Below are 22,894 nucleotides of genomic sequence, written 5' to 3' on the forward strand. Positions count from 1 at the left end.
TATTCTGGAACAAAATTCATACTTGCCAGACCTCGGTTGTGTAAGTCAGGAGCCTAACTTGCATGCAGTCAGTCTGACTCTTTTTCTTAGGGAATGAAGAGAGATCAGGTTAGCATCTAATTTAATGAATAATTTAATGTTGATCCTTGTGGACTGGGATCAGGGAGCACACAGACTCAGATGCTTGTTTGTGCACTTCATGTAGGTAGAATGAATCTAGATCTACCACCCTGCTAGGACCAGTTGTGGGGCTGGCGCTGTGATTTGCACTGGCACAGCTCAAGCTGTAGTGAATCAAACTGTAGTTTTAAAATATTTTGATTTATTTAAACTCTGTACCATTCAGCCTAGTGCTTCTCTTTATTTACACAAATAAGTACTGATTAACCTCTTTTGTTCAGTACCTGTTCCTTGTCTCAGCTTTGGTGTAGACACGATGGGATAACCTGTACAGTGCAGACACTTTGAGGTATGGATTGAGAGAGAAGCACCCACTGTGTCACTGTCCATCAAATTTCAGCATCTGATGTTAGCAAATTTGATGTAACCACATCTCTTCTACTGGAAACAAAATTGAATTGAAGTTGTGGCTTTATTATGTTTCTTTCTAAGACTTCAGAGACTGTTGGGTTTTCCTGTGAAAATGTTATATGATGGTGCTAGACTTCCTATCCTCCCTCAGTTTTTTGGAAAATATGGTACTCCGCTGCACACCGTGGAACAGAGTGAGATAATTTTGCTTTCTGGAATACCCACCCTGCTGAAACCTTGAAACTGCAAAAGCATCTTGTATTTTTTTACAAAAAATTCTGACTCAACACCTTTCAAAGTATTAAGTAGTAAACTCTAATATCTCAGAAAGAAAGCGAAGTAATTTGTCTGAAAATTACTTTTAAAGCTGGTGTGAGCTTTTTAAGAGTCATGGGGATTCTTGAAAATGCTCTTGAATCAGCAGTGTTCCATCACTGCTGTTTCAAATTAAATCTGACTCTACAAGCAAAATTCTTCAGATATTACAAAGGAGGGTCATGAGGCATAGAAATGAATTAGCTTTTAAATCAATATGGGAGCGACTAAAGCATATGCATAATTGAATGAAGTGAAAATTCTGCTTATAGTTCCTCTTAAAACCACTAACCTTCAACAAGAGGTTTGATTAATATTTAAGCAAGAACTTCAAAAAGAATTGAGTTTGTCTTGAAAGAATTTAAATCCTTACTGCTGCACTGAAGGCAATAAACTTATTAGTAATAATAAATCTCGGCTCACCTTCTGTATCGTAGCATCAAAAGTTTACATAAAATACCAGTATTTTGGAGAAGTGGAGGATGAATTTGTTTAGTTGATTTTTTCTCATTGGTTTCAAGTGGAACTAGTCTTTATCTAAGCTAGAAGGTTTAAAAACCTTCAGAATATTAACTCAAAAAAAACCCCCAAAGTTAGACTTTGTTGTGGGCAAACAGAATGTGCTTGGCTCTGGGTGCAAGTTTTGTATTGTTTCTTAGGATTTTGTGGCCTTTTTCAGACAGATAAATCAAAGTTCTTTTTCTAGCTAATGGTGAAAATTAGAAGCAAATAAAGTATCATTTCTGGATTTTGAATAAAAGCTTAAACTTACTGTTTACAATGCTTATGCAGCAGAAACCGTGAAACACTTTATCCTGATATTAGCATTTTTATCTTATACATTTCACTTCAGAATTTTAAAAAATCTTGATTTTTCTAGCACTGACTTTATTAAGTCATTGGTGAAAAATAGCACTGAATGATTTTTGAAATCTTCAAAGTATAGCTTCACTGCTTCATAAGTAACAGCTGTCTAGAGTTATAGAACAGTTGATTTACCTAGGTAATAAAATGAATTTATGTGAGCAAATTCAAGTGTATTCTCTTTTTGGCAGTTACCTTTTGTTCTTTGCCCTTCTGCATGTTATCACCTTTTGTCTGTGTAAGGATGCAGGCTGGAATATGTACAGTAAGTTTTTGTTCCTGGAAATTATGCTGGCATAGTTTCTTTTTACTTAGGGTAACCTTTTAAACTAGAAGTTTCTCTAATTATGCTGTCGACATTTGAAGCTAAATGTTGCACACTAGGTAGCAGTTTTTCTACTTGGAAAATGTTTGTGGCAGTTTAGTATGTGAAACTTTTATACTGATGGATAACTTAGAACTCTCTTTGTAATTAGTCCGCAGAAGAAAAACTTGCTCTAGCTCAAGAAGAATTAGTTTCCAGCAGGAATCAAATTGCTAGCAATAATCAACAGATTCAGGAGCTGAAGAAAGCTAAGTCTACACTGGAGCAGGATGCATCAAAGAAAGAGCAGCAGCTGGGTGAGAAGACCAAAATGCTACAAGATCTTCAGAATGACAGGGTAAATGCCTCTGCCTTTTGAATTCTCCACACAGGAGATTTGACATCCACTCCATGCAGGCACCCTTTATTATTTTGTATTACATCCCTAATTTGAGAGCATAACATTGTTATAGTGCATAACAATAACAGTTTTACTGAAGCTCTGGTGAAAAGACTTTAAAAAGAGACAGTTGTACTGAATTTGGTTCAGAATATGCTCTCATTTTTTCTAGACAGGTTGTGTCTAGACAGGTGGGAAAACATTATTAGTTTTAAATCTAAAACTGCAATCATGCTGCTAATTGTGTTACAAACTGTAGATAGATATATGGCAGTTGTTTCCCCGTAGTTACAAAGTCACCAAGTAGTTTTTGGGCCCTGGATGTTTGGGTTTTTTATTTTGTGAATTTGGAAGCGGTAACTTTTCTAGCACTTCTATTTCTCTTCAAGATTTTGAAAGAAAAAGATTTGGCTAATGAAAAATGTAAAACGGCAGAGCTCCAGGAAATAAGGAATAGACTTGAAAAAGAAAGTGCCAAGCTGGGTGAAGAGCTTAGAGCCTGCAAGCAAGAATTTGAGAAGGTACATTGCGACAAAGTTTTCTTCATGTGTTTGGTTATCTGATGAGAAATAGGTGTCTACTCAGTAGATGTTGTCTGGAATGGTTTTGCAAAGATGGTTACTGTAAATATCGGTAGTATAGGTAGGGGAACCAAAGCCCAGATTCTACTGAGCTCCCTCAGCAATGATGTCTTGTGTGGTGATGATCCTTGAGCCTAGTGAGCCTATCACCAGAGCCTAGTGAGCCAGGGGGGCTGCATAACTTGTCTTAGTTTCAGGATGGGTTCTATGTCCTGCCTTTTCTTCAGTTCCACTGTAAATTAACTCTGCATACCCCTGCTTGACTATTCTGAAATGAAAAGTTGTCCAAAAAAGTCACAATGGTGAAGTTTTCCACATATTCTAGACACATCTGAGACTTCTCAAGGATGCATGGTAGAGTTGAAACTCTCTTACTGTTGTATCTTAAAATGTCTTAAAAAGTCACAGTTGGGGAAACCTCATAAAAGGCAAATGTCAGGAGCTTCGTAAAAGGCAAACTCTCTTCCAAAACCATAACAATCATTTGAGCTCTCAAAAGGGTAAAGTTGGGAGGCTTTAATGAAATAATTTTTAGTCTTCAGTGAAACTAATTGTTTCTTGCCACACTCTACATATTCTGTTTTTTTAGTCTCTATAAAAACTAACATTCCTAAAAGGCTGCAGTTTGTGTTCTCCATAATGTATTATTAGCAGTTATATTTGCATCTGTTAAGCACACTTAGTTTAAATTATTGCACAAGTATAAATACAGGTACAATTCCCTATAAACTAATAAATAGAAAATAACATGATAGCTTACAACCTTCAGATGTTCTTTTGTTCTCCTTTGTTTAGAAAATGGTCTGTAATTTTTAGGTATTATTCTGTATTTGTTTCTCTTGAGCACTCTGTGCTTGGGGAAAGGTATTCTAATTCTTGTTGTTCCTCAAATCTCTATTCTAAAGAATAAAATTTATGAATATGTAAAAGGTGTGCACACCAATATCAGCTTAATAGTCATGTCTTCATTTCCCTACAAGCAGTCAGACTGAAAGTGTCCTAAAGACTTAAATTCTGTTTCCCATGTCCTAGCAAGGAGTGGATGTATATGTATCTGTAGGGCATCTTCTTGTTCTGAGGGTATGTTCTTTTCACTGTCCTTTGTTTGGTTTTAACTTGTATTGTGAATTTTGATTTATGGAAAATGGTGCACCTCTATTAGTCTGTTAGTACCTATATCCTTGGCTGTGTAATTTTAAGGAAAATGATTTCTATAAATTAAATGAACTGTTCTACTTGAGTTCAGTTACAGAGGAACAAGTAAAGCCATTATTTATCCCACTTGCTTAAAACAGAGTAATTTTTATACACTGAAGACTAACAGAAACTAGCTTTCTTCCATCAACATTCACTTTTATATTGTCATTACAACTTTTTAACCTCATTATTGCAGAGAACAATGTGAAGTAAATTTTAGAGCAGTACCTATAAAATGACAATGGATGCATCTTTTCAAGGAGTGGTAGAAAACAATTCAACAGACCTTCCTCTCTACTTTAGTAGAAACATACATTAAAATTATTTCTAAAATTGAATGTCGATCATAATATAAGTTTAAAGTCTTTGATCATGAAAATCACTGATACTGTACAAAATCATCCTTTCTTCTAGTGATAAAACTAAAAATTATTGCTGTTCTCTCCTAGGAAAGAATTCCAATATTTTTGAATTTAAATCCATTTACACTTTCAGAGTTGCTACTTTAACTTTGAACTCTGTATCCTAACAGGAGGTGACAAATCTCAAGGATGGAAACCAGCTATTGATTCAACAGAAATTAGAACTGCAGGGCAAAATAGATAATGCGAATTCAGCTCTGGAACAGGAGAAACAAAAACATCAAGCAGTCAAAGATCAGCTGAAAAAGAGAGAAGAGGAGCTGAAGAAAGAATGTGCTGAAATTGAAGCCAAACTGGTTAGTATGTTAGAGAGAATGAGACTGCTGTTTTGTGAACATGCCTTTGGATTTTTCCAGGGACAGAAAGGAAGCAATGGGTTGACTTTAGTTTTACTTTACATGAGCTTTTAAATGACAAGATCAAAAATCTTTGAGGCATTTAATGGTATAGGAAAATTCACTGAGGTGACAGCCTTGTGACAGCCTTGTCTAATAGAATATGTTGATTAAAAGTAGTGATTCTGTTACAGTAAGATTCTTTGGCTCAATTAAATGTAGGGAATAGGGAAAGAATGCTTGGAAGCTTGTTCTTCATTTTTCCATTGTTTTTATAGCACACAGAGAAAAAAGACAAAGAAGAAGAAAAACGGAAACATGAGGAAAAAGAGACCAAGCTCACCATGCAGGTCACAGCCCTGAATGAAAACCTGGCCACCATGAAGAAAGAGTGGCAAAGCAGTCAAAGACGAGTGAGCGAGCTGGAGAAACAGACAGATGATTTACGTGGGGACAATGCTGTCCTGGAAGCAACAGTCCAGAATAACCAGGATGAGAGAAGAGCATTGCTGGAGAGGTAAGCTGTGGTCATGATGATGAGGAAGTGTAGTTTGAGAATTTAAATGAACTGAGGGTGAAAACTTGTTTGAGTTGATTTGGGATTCTGTAGTCATGCTTTATTTAAATCTGTATTTGTTTTTAATGCCTGGGCTGTGGGTACAGTTTCCAGAGTGCAAACCCCTGCCATCCCTGCCAAAGCACAGCAAGAGGTTTTGGAAACCAACTGTGCTCTTTGTGATGATTCTGTAGAAAACAGGGCAGGCTTATCAGGCTCTTTACTTATCCCCAAAGCCACAGCTTTGTGCTTGCTGTCAAGGATTTATGTCCGTCTGTAAGACCCTTCTAAATCCACTGGGCTTCTCTGAGATTTCAGGTGTGTAGGCTGTGGCTTCTCTGTTGTGTCAACTTTGTGGGGCCTGGCAGAGAGGACTTCGCTTACCTGAGCTAACTGTCCTTCTCCATCACTCTGAGGCTCCCATGCCTTGATTCAGTTTGAATACATGCCCTAGTCATCCAGAAGCCTGGAAGAGACCCCTTAAGTAACACAGAATTTGCATAGGAGCTCCCAGGTGTGCCAACTACTCTGTGTTAGGAGACTGAATGTGTAATTAGATTAGATAGACTAAAGCTCACAAAGGAGGCATTTTCTTCCTCCTGAAAACCTGCAGTCTTATTTTCTCCCATCTTGCTGTTGTGTCTACAATATATTTAAGTCAAAGGTAAGCAGAGTGCTTTTCCTTCAGGCAGCAGGAGGCCTTGCAAGCAGCAGAAGCTACTTGAATGCAGTGATTTCCAGGGTAGAAGCAACACCTGTGAGACAGGAAGCTTTCTTTGTCCTTATTTCCTGACATGTTTGGTGAAAGTAGAGGGGAAAACTTTTGTTGGTACTGTCAAGCTTGGTGGTTTGACTTTTGAGCAGTAGACCTTGGAAAAGGATGGGGTCGATTCAAGTGAGATCCTCTTTCTTTGGCAATCCCTTCCTGTACTGTGTTGAACTCATCCAGTAGCTGTTTACAGCTTGTCAGAAAAATACCCTTTGAAATTTGGCTTTGAGCAGCTAACTGAGTTTCAACTGATGGAAAGCAGACTTGATAGAAGAAAAAGGTTTCTTCTCTGCTCTGTTGCCTGACCTGATCTGGAGCAGATGGTTTGTGCGAGCATCCCATTGCACAGGGATATTTATCAGGACTTGCTGTTGAGGGACTGCATTCAGCACTGTTCCTGGTTTGGGGTGTAACACCAGGTATTGATAAGCTGCAGATACTTAGGAGCAATGCCAGTATAATCTTTAATTGATTGTTAGAACAGAATGTTTTCCTAGTTAAGGCATCCAAGAACTTTTCAGAGTAAGGATTTTTTTGGCTGGATTTTATGTGGGTAAGTTCTCAGACTGACAACCGACCCAAAGCACACACAGTGTACATTGTCTTAAATGCTTTGAGCTGACTGTTTATTATTTTGCCTCAGGTGTATAAAAAGTGAGGGAGAAATTGAAAAGCTTCAGGCCAAACTTGTAGAAATGAAGAAAAAGCTGGACAATACAACCGCTGCAATGCAGGAACTTGGCCGAGAAAACCAGTCACTGCAGGTATAATTTGATTTGAAGCTATAAAACCTGTTGATTCTCTGTTTGGGACCCTAGGAGAATTTCAAATTCGTGTCAGTTTGGTGGTGGATTGCCTTTCTAGAGTGAATTAAGGTGTTAGGTTTGTGGTGTGTGAGGGTCTGTGTGTGATTAAATCTGCTTATAGTTTTGAAGCTTGGAAGGTTTCCTGTCTGAACAGCCATAAGCCCTGAGTACCATGATAGAATTGGTGCATTTATTTTGCAATAGGTAGTGCTTGCTGTGGAAACAGAGGATATTAGAGGGAATAGACATGCATTTTTTAAAAAGCCTGATGCTTTTTTTACATCTTCTGTATAGATCAAACACACACAAGCTCTCAACAGGAAGTGGGCAGAAGACAATGAGGTACAGAATTGTATGGCCTGTGGAAAAGGCTTTTCGGTGACAGTAAGAAGGGTAGGTGTGTTCTACTCTGTGTCTATGGTGATTTTCAGTTTTTATTGTTTTCAAACTCTTGGATTGGAAACAGACTTCAGAAAATGGCCTGAATAGTACTGTGATTCTCAAGACATCTCAGAATACAGTTATTGTTTGAAATGCCTTAACATATTAAAAATAATGGCTGTGGAGCTTGCTTTATTCATGGGGTTTTTTTCCATTTTAACAGCATCAATTTATAAACAGCGTTAAAATGCTTCAATCCCCAAAGCAAGCAGGCAAAATTACACTGTTGCAAGCATATTTACAGAAAATATATTTATAACTGATCTGAATTAGATTTATGGTATAAAAGGAATGTAAATTGGTTGAAATTAGGGATGTGTGAAAATATGAGGCATCACCATGATCTGGTGCTTTGTGACTATACATTTGTAAACATAGAACAGAAGAAACATCTGAATGTGTTTTAGGTCTGGAGTCAGACCTTGCTTTAAAAACTGCTGTGGTCAGCCAAGATGTTGGCATCAATTTGCAGGTCTGCCGTTCATCCAGAGATGAGCACCCCTCCAACAAGTGACTTGGCAATGAAATAGATCAGGGATATTTGTGAGGTTCATTTTTGCAGACCTTCCTGATACAGTCCTAGGTGATTCCCCCTGGCCTGCGCTATTTTGGTGATGTTCTTGGGTAGTCTTTGAACAGAGGCTGCAGGGGTACTTCTCAGTGTGAAAGCTGGTAATTACATATAAGAAGAATGTATTTCATGTGACCAGAACAAGCTCAAGAGAACAAATTCAAAAGGAGGATGAACTTAACCATCTATTTTCTGAAAGTGGTATATTCTCTTTACTCGATTAAGCACTTCTGAATGTTTTACTCATATACATTTTAGAAAATATTTACTCAAATGACCTTCTCTGTGCTATGTAACTGCCAATTAAAAATTAAGACTAATTTTTGAAAGATGAGGGTTGATTTGGCTGAGAGTTGACTTGACATGATAGTGATCTCTATTAGTGATCACTGCTCTGCCACTGATGTTCAGCATGTGTGTTTCTTCTCTTTTGCAGCATCACTGTAGACAGTGTGGAAATATCTTTTGTGCTGAGTGCTCAGCAAAGAATGCCTTAACTCCTTCTTCCAAGAAGCCTGTCCGAGTCTGTGATACTTGCTTTAATGATTTGCAAGGATAACTGGCTATCGTGAGTGACAAAGAAATGTTACACTAAAATTTACTATTTCTGTTGATGCACTTCATTCAGCACTCAGACTACTATTCAGTTTGGACAATGATTGTAATACTTGGCAAAATCTAGTATATTTTAAAATGTTTATTGATACCAAGCAAAACTATTGTATTTTTTTGTGAGACACGGCCTCAGATCATTCATAGCTTACTGACATTCATCATGGAAAGAGCTTTTATGTCTAGATTAGAAATATCCAGTTATTTGTAAATAAAGTTTAAACAGAGGAGTAACAATGTATTTTTTTATCTTTTATTTTTTTGTTCAAGAGAAACAGCATTTATGTGATATTGAAGTTTATTCTTGTTTCCTTCAAAGAAAAAGGAAGATGCAAAGACTTGTGAGGATTTTATGTATCAAATGTTGCTGTAAAAACATAACTAATTGTTGCATTTGATTGTGTATCTGATCGTCTTTATAACCCCCTGTGATTTTGGGTTTTTTTCCTATCTCTCTGGTTCTTGCATTGTTCTCTCTGAAGTTTGAACTCCACAATGAGGGTAATGGCTGGACTCAACTTCAACTCAGTTTTATTTGCCCTCTTGTAGTATCAGCACCCAAGTCCTTATCTAATACAGCACTTGGGTGCTGGAACATCTTTACACAAACTGTATTGCATAGTTGGTGTGTGAGTGCATCTGTCTCTCTGAGAGAGTATGTGTGAACAAATGATGAGACAGTTTATCTGGCATTGTAGCAGTATTATATTATACATTACAATATTTCATCCCATAGTGATTGATTTCACTTTTACAAATTTGGTTGACACATTTTAATATTCAAGAAACCCTTACATCATGTGGGTTTTAAAAAGCAAACAAACAATGCTGGTAGAAGCCTGTAGCACATCTCTGCCCCTGCCCATTCTCTGGAAGCACTGAGAGATCACTGCTCTTCTAAAGGACATCCAGACCTTCCAAGCCAGGCATCCAACTAAGAGCAAGTATTTTTTGAGACAGCTGTAGTTTTTCTGGCCTTTTCTTCTGTCCCTTCCCTCAGCTTTTGGTGGAAGAAGCTGAACTCCTGTAACACCTAACAAACCTCACTTTTCCATTACTCCATCTGACCCCCATTACTAGGGGCTCTGAGGTGTTGTGTTAGTTATGTGATTTAGTCTGCTTAGAATGGAGAACTGGCTTTGTTGTAAGCCAAACAGCTCTAACTAAGAGGCCAATATATATGACTATGAATATTTATTCATGCTTTCTGTACTGGGAACAGCAGTTTCTTGTACAGTTCATGTAAGCTCCATACTTCTTTTTTGTTGTGATTTTGTTTGCACCTCTTCATTTTTACTTGCCTGTCTCTAACTTTTCTTCCCTTTTTATCTGGTATTTCAAAACCCTTAGGATTATTTTTTCTAAGCAGGGGTTATGCCTTCCAATATATAGGAATTTTTTGTCTTAAATACCCTAATAAATTCTCCACCCCTCAAATGCTCCGGTATCTTACCAAGTTTTGCCAGCTGTACAGAAAAAAGGTTGTATCCTGAATTCCTCTACTTCTTTTCTGAGGCAAGGAATCAAATTCTGTCACAATTATGGTATCTTAGTCATGATTAGGAAGATGTGTTTGCTTTTATCTAGTTACAGCTCTATATGTGAATGACAAAGTGTCTTTATAAAAAATGTCTTGATTAACTGTCAAGTGAAGAAACTTCATCCTTCTACTCCAGAAGTAGTGGAGTACTCCTCTTTTAACTTACCCAGCAAAATCTACGTTTGCACTGTCAAGGTGTTTCCTTAAAATTCAGTTCTTATTTCCCAAAAGCCAGCTGAATGATGTGACTTGTTCTTATCATTGTAAAAGGGTTTGGGTTACAACTGACCTGCTTTTCTAGTTTGAACTTGAGTTGCTTGCTAAAAAAAAAAAAAACAACTGCTACAACAATTCCATATGAACAGAGCCTCCGGATTCCCTGTTTTTCCTCATCAGTGTAACTTCTTGGCATAAGAATCTTTTGAATAGAAAATATGAACAGAATCTCTGCCTCTGGGGAATTTTTCTATTTATTTGTTTACTGAGAGAAACAAAAAAAAACATTGCTTTAGAGTCTTTGTCTGACTTTAAAAATGTGGGAAAAGTAGAGACAAGACAGTTGTGCTCCAACCTAGATGCATTCTGCCCTTTTGTGTAACACACAAGAGCCTTGTGCTGTTGTTTGGGTGAAGGACAGCCACATAGAACAGGAGGGATTTTGAGCAGGAAAGGGAGAAACTTCCCACAGCTGCCTAAGATCAAAAAACTTGAGGCAGGGGAAGATGGAGATCTTTCAGGGGAGCTAGGAAAGTGGTTAGAAGATTCAGTTGTGTTTAGGCGTTTTGCTTTTGACTGGGAACATGTGAAAGCTCAATGCTTTTGATTGGGAACATGTGCACTGGTAAAAGTTCTGGAAGGGTTGTTTTTAATTCAGCCTTTTAGGATGCCATTGTGTAAAGACAAGCAGAGACCTTTCTCAGCAGGCTGCTGAAGCAGTGCAGTTGGTTGACTGCAGATCACACCTTAATGTGGAGCTCTTCAGCTTCAGGGGCAGTACAAGCTTGATTTTTGAAAGTTGCTTTTTGCTGGCCAGTTTGTATAAGCAGCTTTTTGAGGGGATGGAAATGCTTTTTGAGCGCGCATTTGTAGAAAGAAGGATTGTTAAAATCTGGAGGAGCAGTGGGGGTAGAAAATTCCATGTTTGAGCTTTGATTCTGCAGCAATAGATCATGATTTCTACAGCTTTTCACAGTGAGAAATGAATTTACGATTCCATTGCTGAGTCTTATGCTCCTTCTTTTGTACTTGTAATTCTTAGTGCTGGTCTGTATTTGTTGACAAATTGATGGTAGACTGACTCTATAATACTTGGCTTCACTGCCAGGTTGGAAGCTGTGTTCAAGCTTAAGAAAATATCCCATAATGTGAGAAACTGGAAGGTGAAAAGCTGTGTATTTACAAATACGCTTGCAGAGTCTTACTGTTTTGATGGGCATGTTTCAGTAGGAATGTGGGCTTTTTGTTCCACTGCCTTAAAATCTAAGTAACTGGAAAACCAAGTAAAAAGCCTGGTGACTTTTACCACAGTAAAATAAAGGATTCCAGGCAAAACAGTTTAATTCACTGATTTTTCAGACTGCAGACACAGGAACAGAGGGGAAAACTAATAAAATGGCAGAAGAGACTGACTCTTGGAACTGGAGGATGCATAGTTATGTGTTTTTACAGCTTCTAGCAATAGGCAGATTGCTCTGATTCCCCAAGGAGTGGCCATTATAGAGGAAGAGTGAAAATTATGGCAAAACCAGCACTCAAACGAGTAGGTTTGTGGGATCCTCAAGCAGCCTTTGATTACTAGTCATTACTAGGGCACCAGGAATGGGATAGTGAAGTGTGGACTTTGTTCTTGAAACTGTCCCATCTGCAGGAAATTCTATCCACATTCAGAATTGCTGCAATAGCAGAATGTGAGACCAGCTGCTTCACGGGCAGAGACAAGCTACAAAAGCTTTTGTAAATGTGTAAAGGATGGTCTTGCCCAAGGGTGGGGAGAGGTTCTCTTAACTTCCTGGAGACAACACCTCACTTCCCACTCAGAGACCCACAGTCCCTTGCATTTTTGCCCCACAAATGCCAAATCCTGCTGTTCTACTCTGGCTCATGTCAGCAGTACATCATACTGGAGACAGGTAGCATTGCAGAGCTCAGTGGCAGGCTTTTGGTCTTAGCTGGCTCTGCTTTACTGTTATTTATTTCTTCTCCCCATGTACTCCCTAATGTAATCTTCCCCCTTCTGGAAAGGTTGAATGAAGAGGATAAAAGTAATGAGTCACAGTAGGAAAAGTTGCTGTCTGGAGATGAAGAGACAAAAGGAATTTTTTTGCTGCAGCTTCCAACAGAGGCAAGAGGTTTAGAGGGATCTCATTTTTCAGCTGGCTTCACTCTCTGGCACAAGAGTCCAAGACTGTAGGGTGAAATGTGGGTTTTTGCCTCTGTTTTTGGAAGGTGTCAAGTAACCAAGTTGCCATGGAGTGTGGAGCACAAGGTACACAAGAACAATGAGAACTTTTGTTGGCTTTGGGACCATTAGGGTTGTTTGTGAATCCTCACTGGAAAAGCTTTCTTACTAGTGAAGCAAGAAGGCATTTGGGAGCAGAAGCATGAAGTAACCTCTCTGTGTTTGTATTACATGAGCCAGAACAATTTAGCTTCTCCTGCTAGATGTAAGAGAAGTGACATTCATAAAGGAACCTGGAAAACTCAGCTGATTTTCTGGATTGTTATGTGTCAGTTCACCATGGAGTGGAAACAAATGCTTGTTGCAAAACTTAAAAAAATTATGGCCAGTACTCAGTGATGGACAGAAAAATGCTGGAGCTATTTATAATCTAAACTATGCCAAGAAGAATGATATCATGGTTTGAGCATGTAGAAACTGATAAATTACTCTTCCAGGTACCACCTCTCCTGCTCTCATAGTCTCAGAGAACTAGGAAACAACACTGTCATTTGCACTGTGCACTTTTTGCTGTCTAAGAGAATCTATAGTAAGTGGAATGGCAGTATGTGCATTGCATGTGTTAGCTGTAGTCATTGGACAGCAGGTTTATAATCAGCTGGATTTTTCACTGTATAAATTTGGCCCGAAGGAGGACTGCACTTACAGTTCCTTTTACCAAAAACAGAATCATTATCTGAGAGCACATATAACAAAAACCATGTTAGTCACACATGGTTTGTGTCTTTGTAGAACTTAATTTTAATATTATTTTATGTCTTTGTAGAACTTAATTTTAAGATTATAAAGTGAGAAAAAAAAAAAAAAAAGAATTTTATGTATTTTTAAGGATCTTGCCAGTTGTCTGTTTCTTTGGTTTTGAAGTGTTGACCTCAGCATCCATTTTAGAATGAGTTTAAAACTATTGTCCAAATGTAGCCTCTCCAAAAGGACTAATTGATGTACTTTTCAAAACCAGCTACAATTGCATGTAAGTCCTGCCATGGAAATTTGGTTTTTATGGTATTTTTTCTGTTTCTTTTCAAATGGACACTGAATAAAAAAATTTGCATGTTTAGAGAGAATATTAGACCCCACTTAAGTTCCCAGTAATGAAGAGTGTAGGTACTAGGTTGTGTAACAAACTCTGCCTATTGTCTGTAGCTCTCCACATACTACACACTCACTGTGCAACGGATAGGGAAGTGTCTGTGCATTTAAAGATTGATGAAGCCCTGCCAGCCCTTTGGATCAATGTTGTACGAAAGCAGGAGCCTGGAAGGCACATTTTCCAATTTTCCCTCCCCCTGTGACTGAAACGTAACACTAAAACCAAATTTTTCTGTATTTCGTGCTTTTTTTTTGGGATAAAGAGGGCTGGGAAAGGATGTTCGTTTGTTATATGTCAACAGGTCAGTGCTGGCAGGTCCAGGCTACTGCTGTTGGCTTTATGGCAAAGTCCTCCATTGTATCACGCTGGAGCTTGATTCCTGGCATGAAAGGGATGTTTGAAAGAACATCTCGCTGGGTTAGCAAATACCAGAACTTTTTATAGTAATATGTCCAAAATGCTGCTTGTATAGAAATAGTCACTTTTGTAAGAAAAGAAAAAAAATCACAAAAAAAGGTCATATCCTCCACCCCCCATTTGATGCCATTACATAAGATTTAATTTAAGCTACCTCTCAATGTGAAATTCAAACATTAGGTAAGTTTAATTAGGTTTTCTCACGGTCGTGTTATGTAAAAGTTATAGTGGATGCCAAAATTGCAAAAATATATCACCAAAAAAGGAAAAGAGTTGGGTTTTTTAAATGTGTATTTGAAATAATCCAACAGTTTTGAGTTATTGTGAATTATCTTAAATTCTTTTAACTTCTGTAGTTTCAACCTTGCAAACTCTAGCTGCTGGACAGGAAATAAATGATAACCACAAGCTTTCATAGTTAAGGTCTGCTGGTTAAAACCAATTTTGTATGGAGCTTTGTCCTTTGGTTACAGATAGCCTCAGTCACCACATGTACCGTTCACTTGGTCGTGTTTTTTTTCTTCAGTACTCGAGATGTGAACTTGATGAATGGTGTTCTGTAATGGATGCGTGCCACAAATTACATGGTCTCATTTGCCTCTTTTTTGACTTTTAATGATCAGTTTATTATTGCAGATGTGAATATTGTTCATACAGCTTAATTTCTGTATAATTGTATAAAATATAAATGGAAAAAATATAAATTTTTACTTGGTATTTAGAAGTAATGTATTATAAAAGACTTATGTTGCAGTTTTACTTACAGAGTACTGTACTTCTAAACTGGATCATACCATCTTGGTAGGTGTAGATAGATTTTTTGCATGAGTCTGTTTTGGTTTTATTTCTTTTTAATTGAAGTTTCATTCTCTTAAGTTCTGCTTTCAGTGTTTGTGTTTACTACTTGTGATCATGTAGTTGTGCCTTACATTGTGAAAGAATTTAGTCCAGTGTGCACTGTAATTCTTAAACTCTGTGATCTGGAAGGTGGCTGTGGATTTGAATGGGAAGGTGACACCATGCATCAACGGGTTCTGTATAAACTATGATGAATTGTTGCTGAAATGTCATTTTTGTTTTCTGATATGTTAAAGGAATGACTATTAATAATAATAAAAAAATTAGACCTTTCTAATAGACCAGGTTATATCATTCAAATCTACCTTGCCCTGTTTCAGACAGCAAAGCTACTTTGAAATGGTGGATATATAGTTTTACAAATGTAGATGTGTGGGAACTCAACACATCACTCTGGATGTCCAGAGACACCAGGGGAGCCCTTGGGGGGTCGAAAACCCTGGAATGTTGCCAAAAGTGTCTGGTGGCTTGGCTTTGATCCATCTAAAGAGGAAAAATCTGTGTGTGGGGAAATGAGAGCTTCTTGGGTGTGAATAGTATTTACAGGATGAAATATAGATTTTAGAAAAATAGGTACAGGGGGGTCATGAAGACAAGATGGAGGATTCAGGGCGTGGTCCTGTGTTCTTCTTTCTTCTTCATGTCTTCCATTTTGTGTGATGATGTTGGCACTTTTGGATTGGTTCATGGTGAAGGTACACTTGTCTATAGGGGTGAAAAGTATTGGGAATTAAAGGTAAATATGATACACGTAATTTTCACTATAAAGGACACAGCCACCCTGTGGGTGAGGGAGAGTGCACTTGACTGTCCTGCTGAGCGGACCTCGGCTGGACAGAAAGAAAAGCATTGTAGATAAGAATTAATAAACAAGATTGGAGACTGAAAACCTGAGAGTCCAGACTCATCCTTTGAAATCGCAGTCACCCAGAACCACTTTTCCCATGTTGGGGCAGAGACAAATAACAGCGAACCCCGACATAGATGAACTGTTCTTACACACATGTAAGAACAAGCTAAATGTTCCACTTGTAGGGAGCTGCAACAAAGGCTTTCACATTCCTGAGGACATGGTAATAATGACTGTTTTTCAAATCTGTTCTTTTCACAGGTTAAATTCAGAGTAGTCTTTTCATTCCCCATAGCTGTGCAAGGCTGCCGAGTATGCCACATTTGGTGAAAGTACTTCTGTCACTGGCTGTGTTCTGATATGACAGTCAATGCAGCTGGACGATGGCATAACTGCAAGACTCAAAAAGTAGCACTTGTTTCATTTTTTAGACCAATAAAGGTCTCAGTTGTGAAATGGAGAGCTCTTTCAGGGTGGAACTGTGTTGCAGAGAGAAGCCAGATGGTTTATGTGGGAGATCAGTCCTGTGACAAAGCCACTATTGAATTATGGAGGCACAACCAAACAACCCATGTTTAGCTATTGAAGCAGGGGCTCTGTGTAGATATGGAGAAAGATGGAGAAGGGAGGTCTCCTCTAAAAGGCAGTTTGAATTGGGAAGTCAATTTCTGCCTCAACAGCTTCCTGAGGTATCGTTCTCTTGACACCACAGAAGAGCCTATTGAGCTTGCATCTCTGTGAAGATAAGCCTGTGTGTAAATACTTCCTTCCCCTGGGCTGTCCTCCTTGGAGACATGCTGGCCAGGAATGACTGCTTGTCTGGTAAAGTGAGTAGATCTGGCTAAAGGCCGTTTTGTGAAAAAGTATGCAAAGTGAAATACCCTCTCCCTTATGCCAGCACACAAAGCACATACCTTAGTCTGTCAGGTGTGACTCCTCTGGGCTGAAATATCTTTGTGTTGTCAGCAGTGGTTTCAGGATGCTGGGAGGTTCTGGTGAGCCCTTGGTGTGATCCATGTGCAGCTGAGCATGGGATTGAGGAGATGGAGCACAGCTGTGTCAGCCAAGTTGTGGCAAGGCCTTGGCAGCTTGTGCGATGCCCGGGTGCAGATCTGTCTGCATCCCGTTCTGCCCTCCTGCTTCACACATTCACCACTTGGCATGGAGCCTGATGGCTGTTCCTTTCCCAGGAAGGAAAAAACTTGCCCATGATAGACACAGGGGAAGAGCAGGAGTTTGTGTATCACAGTGGCCAGGCTGTATCTGGAGAGCGCTGGACCAGGTAAGTGCATACATACGTATACATATATACACACGCTCAGTATTAATTCAAAAAACATCTTGGGATATTACAGGTTACTGTGCAGAGACACATAAATATCAGAAGCTATGGCTACACAATTCTAATTTAATGAAATTTATTAATACAGTTTGAATGATGCAATAACCCTTCTAAACTTCTCTAGTGAATGAGTTGTCCTTACCAACATAGGGGTTTTTCCCCTGTCATGCTTTCTAGGAAATGACAAGCTCTATTAAAGCTTCCTTGGGTGGCAAGAACCTTCCCTAGGTGAAGCAAAGAAGCATCTAGGAGCAATACATTTGTTGCATTGCTCATTCCCCTCCTCCAATTTACTCCTACATGGTGTGGTTTATGTGCCCTATTTTTGTCAAGTCAGAAATCTGTTAGCTTCAGAGACCTAAGGCATTATATTTATATTATAAAATAACTATATTGTCACCACAATAGTCTTCCAGTGGCTCTGGCAGTGCGATGCTGACATTATTAAATTTCAGAGGATTCAACAGGGAAGCAGAAAGCAGTGCTTTTCTTGGTTTCACGTTGTGTGGTGTAATTGGAGATTGCTGTTTCTATCTGTGACATCCATGCTTTCTGTAACAAGAGAAAATTTGTAAACCAAGACAACCTAAAATTTTTCAGCAAGTTAGATGCATAAACATCCAGAGCCTTTTGTTTCATTTAGCCTCTCTTCAGGCTTTTGCTCAAAATTGCTGAAGGAAACATAAATTATCCCACAACTGAGACTCTCCCACTTGTTCAGGCCACTACATGCTGCTAGAATCTGTGTCTGGGGCCAGGGATTTCCAGCAGATGTTTCCATTTTTGGTTGGAAGGTAGCATTTTAATGCTCTGTTTGTAATGGTGAAGTTTGTTGCAGGCTATTTCACCCCTTTCTGTGTGATGTTTATTCATTAGCTTAATGCTGTCCCTGTAGTTTGGGTTCCTCATTTTTCTGATTAAGACAGCTCCAGTCCTATCAGCATCACAAGTTCTGTCCCCCTCCAAGATCTGCCATGTGCTGCTATCTGAATTTCAGTTTCTGTTATCATGCTGACAGCATTCAGGTCTATGTTTGCTGTCATCCAGGTGTGAGGACAGGGAATGATGGAGAGAGAATTTCAAATATGTAACTTCCTTCTCTCTGCTAGTCCAGATAGTCTGGTGACAGAAGTTGAGTGGTCTCTGAATTGCTATGATTAGACATTGGACTACCCTAAAAGAATTTATCCTTTGGGCTAAAAGCTTTGAAGGGCGCTTTCAACCCAAACTATTCTGTGATTCTATGACATTGAGAAGATGGTAACCCTTGTGTGAAGGCAGTTTTGGAAGAGGAAGGTTGTATTTCAGTAACAGGAGAATCTAATGACTTCTTGAGTGGATAGCTATTCCAAGTACCAGCCAATGACTTGAAAATTAAAAGAATTCACTCAGTGTTTCTCTTAGAACAAGTCTACCACCATTTACTTGTAAGAATTAGTATTTGTGGTGATCAAATTTCTGTGCACTAGGTATTAGAGAGGGAAATTCAACTTACATGAGAAAGCAAAATACTGTGAAGTGCCTGACACACTTTCAGATGTTATACACAGTGCTGTTACTAGAAATGTGACATGGTGTGAAAATGGGGGGTAAATTTATGTAACAGTGGAATTAATCATGCCATCTGTTCAGTCTGAAATTGCAAAATGCATGTTGTGAATAGCTGAGCATGAGACAGTTTTCTGATCTGAGTACTACTGCATGTGAGTTGGGTGTGGAGGGGTTGTTTTGTTATTGACTTCTGTGGAGGGGCTGACCATCTTCTATGACACAAGAAACGGATATTTTTTTTCTTTTGCAATCAGAATTGATAATGTTTCTCAACAAGAATATGACCTGCTATCAACCCTGATAGAAAACTGGAACATGTTCAGCAGTGAAAATTCTCTAACAAATATGTGAGCCAGAGCACTGGAGTGTTATTTTGTTTTGTTTTAGTTTTGGTCAAGTGTCACAACTGTAAGAGATTCTTATCACAGCATGACCACTTTTAGGCTGCCAGCCTCCTTTAGGGAAAGCATATTTGTGTAATTAAAGAAGGAAAAAAAGATGTGTTACCTACCTTGGCAGTCTCTGTCTGAGCTTGTAGCAAGAAGACTGCTATGCACTGCCGATACCTGTTCTCATGCTGAATTAGAAAAGCATTTCGCAGGCTGAAGACTGTGGAAAATGTAAAGAAGTGATATAAATGCACCTCGTACAACTGTCAGTCCAATTCTATATCACATTGATTATGATCAAATAAATTATATATGTAAGCATCTTTTCTGATTTCTAAAAGGGCAATTGCACCCTCATAGGGTGAGTTAATTTTGTTGTGTAGGATGCTTTCTTAGTTCAAAACTTTAATTCTACTTGCATTTGTTTTCTTTTAATTGCTTCATTATGGTGCAGCTAAGGTGGTTTTGAGTCTGCCTGAGGATCATTAGGAAATATTTCCCTTCAAAGTGGCCTAAATCATAACTGAAGTTAGAGAAAAACAAATAGCAAAAATTAAAAAGAGAGGTCCCATTTTATTTAAGTAAGTCTGTATGATGGCTGGCACATGGGGAAGTGGCTGCACTCAGGCTAGTGCTGGCTTTGGGCTCTCCCTGGGCCTGTGCCTGAGCTGGTGCTCCTGGGAATGCCCTGGTTGGCTGTCAGCAGTCAGGCATGTTTCCTCTGTTTCCTGCCAGACTTTTTTTCCTATTCTATGACTATGAGCATCATGTAGTGCCTTTCTCTGCAAGGGAACAAAGTGGCACCAATGTCACACCTCTGGAATAAAGGTTTTCTAATCAGAAAGTATGTTGCTGCTTACAACCTTCAGAGCTGGGTTCCTACTATTATATTTACATGTGAAGTTATATCTCTTGTCATGGTGTTTGCAGGTAGTTCTGCTTTTAGGGTACCTTCCTGGTGTTTTGAACACACCATTTTATCTTCTATCCCTTCACTAATGCATAGAAGGCTTTGGACAAGAATTATCTTACATAATTATCAGCCTCCTGCCTGCTGCCGAAAGGGTATTCCTAGAATATTGCAACATATATTTTTTTTTTTCCAGTACTTGCATTGAGCTTTGTTTATTTTCAAAGAGATGTCAACCTTCAGCAAACTAACAGAAGCAAAAGTACTTGCTAGATCAAAAATCAGGATCTCATTTTTGATTAATGTGATGGATCACATGACCTTTCTGAGAACATGCTAACTAATCTTTTAGTGCCACCAGTAATAAAAGTCTCTTTGAGAGTGCAGATATATTGGCAACATTCCCCAAGGTCACACATTCCAGACAATATGAAATATTTTTCTTTCTCCTGCAATGGGACATTTTCTATTGACATTGGAATGTTTGCTTGTTGTTTTACACAGAATGGTGGGAATCTGAACTGCAATCTCCCTATAGTAATTTTTCTCACTGTTTTTATTGCACCTCACCCCAAGGGGTCCTGTCTTAGGATGGGGCTTCCAAGGTGTTATGAGACTACAAGTGAGTAACAGAGACTGCCGTGGCTACAGCTGTAATAAAGCTGGTAAGAATATATGGGAGAGAAGTCAAGCAATGAGGCCCAGGGTGCAGGGAAGGGTCATAACCAGTGCACAGAACCTAGGCTGCAATGCAAAAGGCAGCGTTTTCTATTCTGATGATTGCAGCTGGATCACACAGATAGAAAGACTCTGGTTAGGAATCTATGGGAAATGCTGGCTTGGGAAAAAAAAATCCAAAAATATTATTTCCATCACCATTATGGTTTTTATAGCCAATCTGGAGGGTGGCTGCATTGCCTTCTACAGCACCCAGGAGCTGTTGGCCTTCCATTCAGCCTGGGCTTACATGGGATGTGGGGCTGCCCTCCCCTCCACCCTGCAGGCAAGAGGGGGCTGATACATTTGCTCCATTTCTGCTGTTTTGGTAGGGGAACTAATTAGGCAGGCAGACAGTGCCTGGAACATGTTTTAAAAATGGTTATTCTTTGTGTTGTTCCCCTTATCTTGTCTTTAGTAGTTTGCCTTTTATTGCCTGCCTTTATATCCTCTCGGCATTGATGCTGAATGCTAAGTAGTCTGGGTAAATGTATTTCAAAGTTATCGTAAATATTACAGACTCTAGGTTTATTTTCCTTATCTATTGCTTCCCACAGATCACTGTAGCCCCCTAAGCTTTTACTCTCAGTCTTTAGGATTAGGATGACCCTGGAGCCTAGAGATTTGTATTTCTTTTCATTCTCTTTGATATAGGAGGCTCCTGTGATCTTGGCAGTGTTAGACTGAATCAATGAATCCTTAAGGCTGGAAAAGACCTCCAAAATCATTGGAGGTCCAACCTGTGACTGAACACCACCATGTCAGCTAGACCACAGCACTAAGTGCCACCTCCAGTCATTTCTTGAACACTTCAGCACAGGGGTGCTGACTCCATCACCTCCCTGGGCAGCCTGTTCCAATCCTTAACCACCCTTTCTGTGAAAATAGCCTGGTGTCCAACCTGAACCTCTCCTGGTGCAGCTTAAGCCCATTTCCTTTTGTGCCATTGCTGCTTGCCTAGGAGTAGAGGCTGTCTCCCACCTGGCTACAGCCTCTTTTCAGGTGGTTGTGGGGAGTGATGATGTCACCCCTTTTCTCCAGGCTAAACATCCCCAGATTCCTCAGCCACTCCTTTTAGGACTTACTCTTGAGACCCTTCCCAAGCTTCACTGCTCCTCTCTGGACACACTCTGGATTTTCAATGTCCTTTTTCTAGAGAGTGGCCTGGAACTGGACGCAGAATTTGAGGTGTGGTCTCACCAGTGCCAGGTACAGATCTCTTCCCTAGTCCTGTTGGCCACATTGCTGCCCATACAGGCCACATGCCCTTGGGCTGCTTGGCCACCTGGGCACACACTCCGGCTCATGTTCAGCTGGCTGTCACCCAGCACCCCCAAGTCCTCCTTCTGTGGGCTGCTTTCCAGCCACTCTTCCTGAAGCTCATAATGCTGCATGGTGGTGTTGTGACTGAAGTGCAGCACACGGTACTTCACCTTATTGAATCTCCTGCAGTTTGCCTCAGCCCATGGATGCAGCCTGTTTAGATCTCTCTGCAGAGCCTTCCTATCTCCCAGTGGATCAACACTCCCACCCAAATTCATGCCATCTATGGCTTAAGGCTTCCCTCTCTCGCCTCATCCAGGTCTTTTATGAAGGTGTTAAACAGGACCAGACCTCACAGCCCTGGGAGCATCACTAGTGACTGGCCACCAACTGGATGTGGCACCGCTCACCAGCAGGGTGAGGTGTGTGGGAGCCCGCTGCATCAGTGGCTCAGACCAGGGGGAGGCCTGATGTTTCATGCCTGCTCCCCACCCAAAATCTGATTTTGGTGACTTTGGGAACCTTGTTTTGGCAGGGTAAGGCTGGTCACTCTCTGTGGCAGTCAGCCCTCCTTCATTCCACACCCAGCTGCACAGCAGCAGGGATGGGAGGCATATTCCCCAGTGATGCATTTGGATTTCTGAGAGCAAGGAAGCATTGATGTCTGCTGGGTGATTTCCATCCTCTCAAGAGCTGGTGGAGATGTGAGTAGGAGCAGCAGCAGGAGGTAAATCTCCTCTCCAGCCTCCTTGAGAATGGCTGCTGTGTATGTGGGAGGATACCCAGGAGAACAATATAGTGGTAC

General features: G+C 39.7%; 2 protein-coding genes across 4 annotated transcripts in view; one reads left to right on the forward strand and one right to left on the reverse strand.

The window, feature by feature from the left end:
• The window catches only part of EEA1 (early endosome antigen 1), a 67,641-nt gene extending 52,295 nt beyond the window's left edge, over positions 1 to 15,346 (forward strand). For all 3 annotated transcript variants that reach the window (XM_041474236.1, XM_041474238.1, XM_041474237.1), the window contains 7 exons: positions 2,187 to 2,372; positions 2,804 to 2,935; positions 4,725 to 4,910; positions 5,228 to 5,466; positions 6,918 to 7,038; positions 7,375 to 7,473; positions 8,529 to 15,346. In XM_041474236.1, the coding sequence (XP_041330170.1) occupies positions 2,187 to 2,372; positions 2,804 to 2,935; positions 4,725 to 4,910; positions 5,228 to 5,466; positions 6,918 to 7,038; positions 7,375 to 7,473; positions 8,529 to 8,651 (1,086 nt within the window). In that variant the 3' untranslated portion in view covers positions 8,652 to 15,346. The remainder of the gene's footprint in view (positions 1 to 2,186; positions 2,373 to 2,803; positions 2,936 to 4,724; positions 4,911 to 5,227; positions 5,467 to 6,917; positions 7,039 to 7,374; positions 7,474 to 8,528) is intronic.
• Positions 15,347 to 17,703: 2,357 nt separating this feature from the next.
• Positions 17,704 to 22,894, reverse strand: part of PLEKHG7 (pleckstrin homology and RhoGEF domain containing G7) — a 29,651-nt gene continuing 24,460 nt past the window's right edge. Inside the window, exons 15-16 of the mRNA XM_041474261.1 lie at positions 19,322 to 19,419; positions 17,704 to 17,811 (exon numbers count right to left, since the gene is read on the reverse strand). Of these exons, the coding sequence (XP_041330195.1) occupies positions 17,704 to 17,811; positions 19,322 to 19,419 (206 nt within the window). The remainder of the gene's footprint in view (positions 17,812 to 19,321; positions 19,420 to 22,894) is intronic.

Source organism: Pyrgilauda ruficollis, unplaced genomic scaffold, assembly GCF_017590135.1.
Source record: "Pyrgilauda ruficollis isolate IOZ18807 unplaced genomic scaffold, ASM1759013v1 scaffold32, whole genome shotgun sequence".
In the NCBI taxonomy this organism is placed as follows: domain Eukaryota; kingdom Metazoa; phylum Chordata; class Aves; order Passeriformes; family Passeridae; genus Pyrgilauda; species Pyrgilauda ruficollis.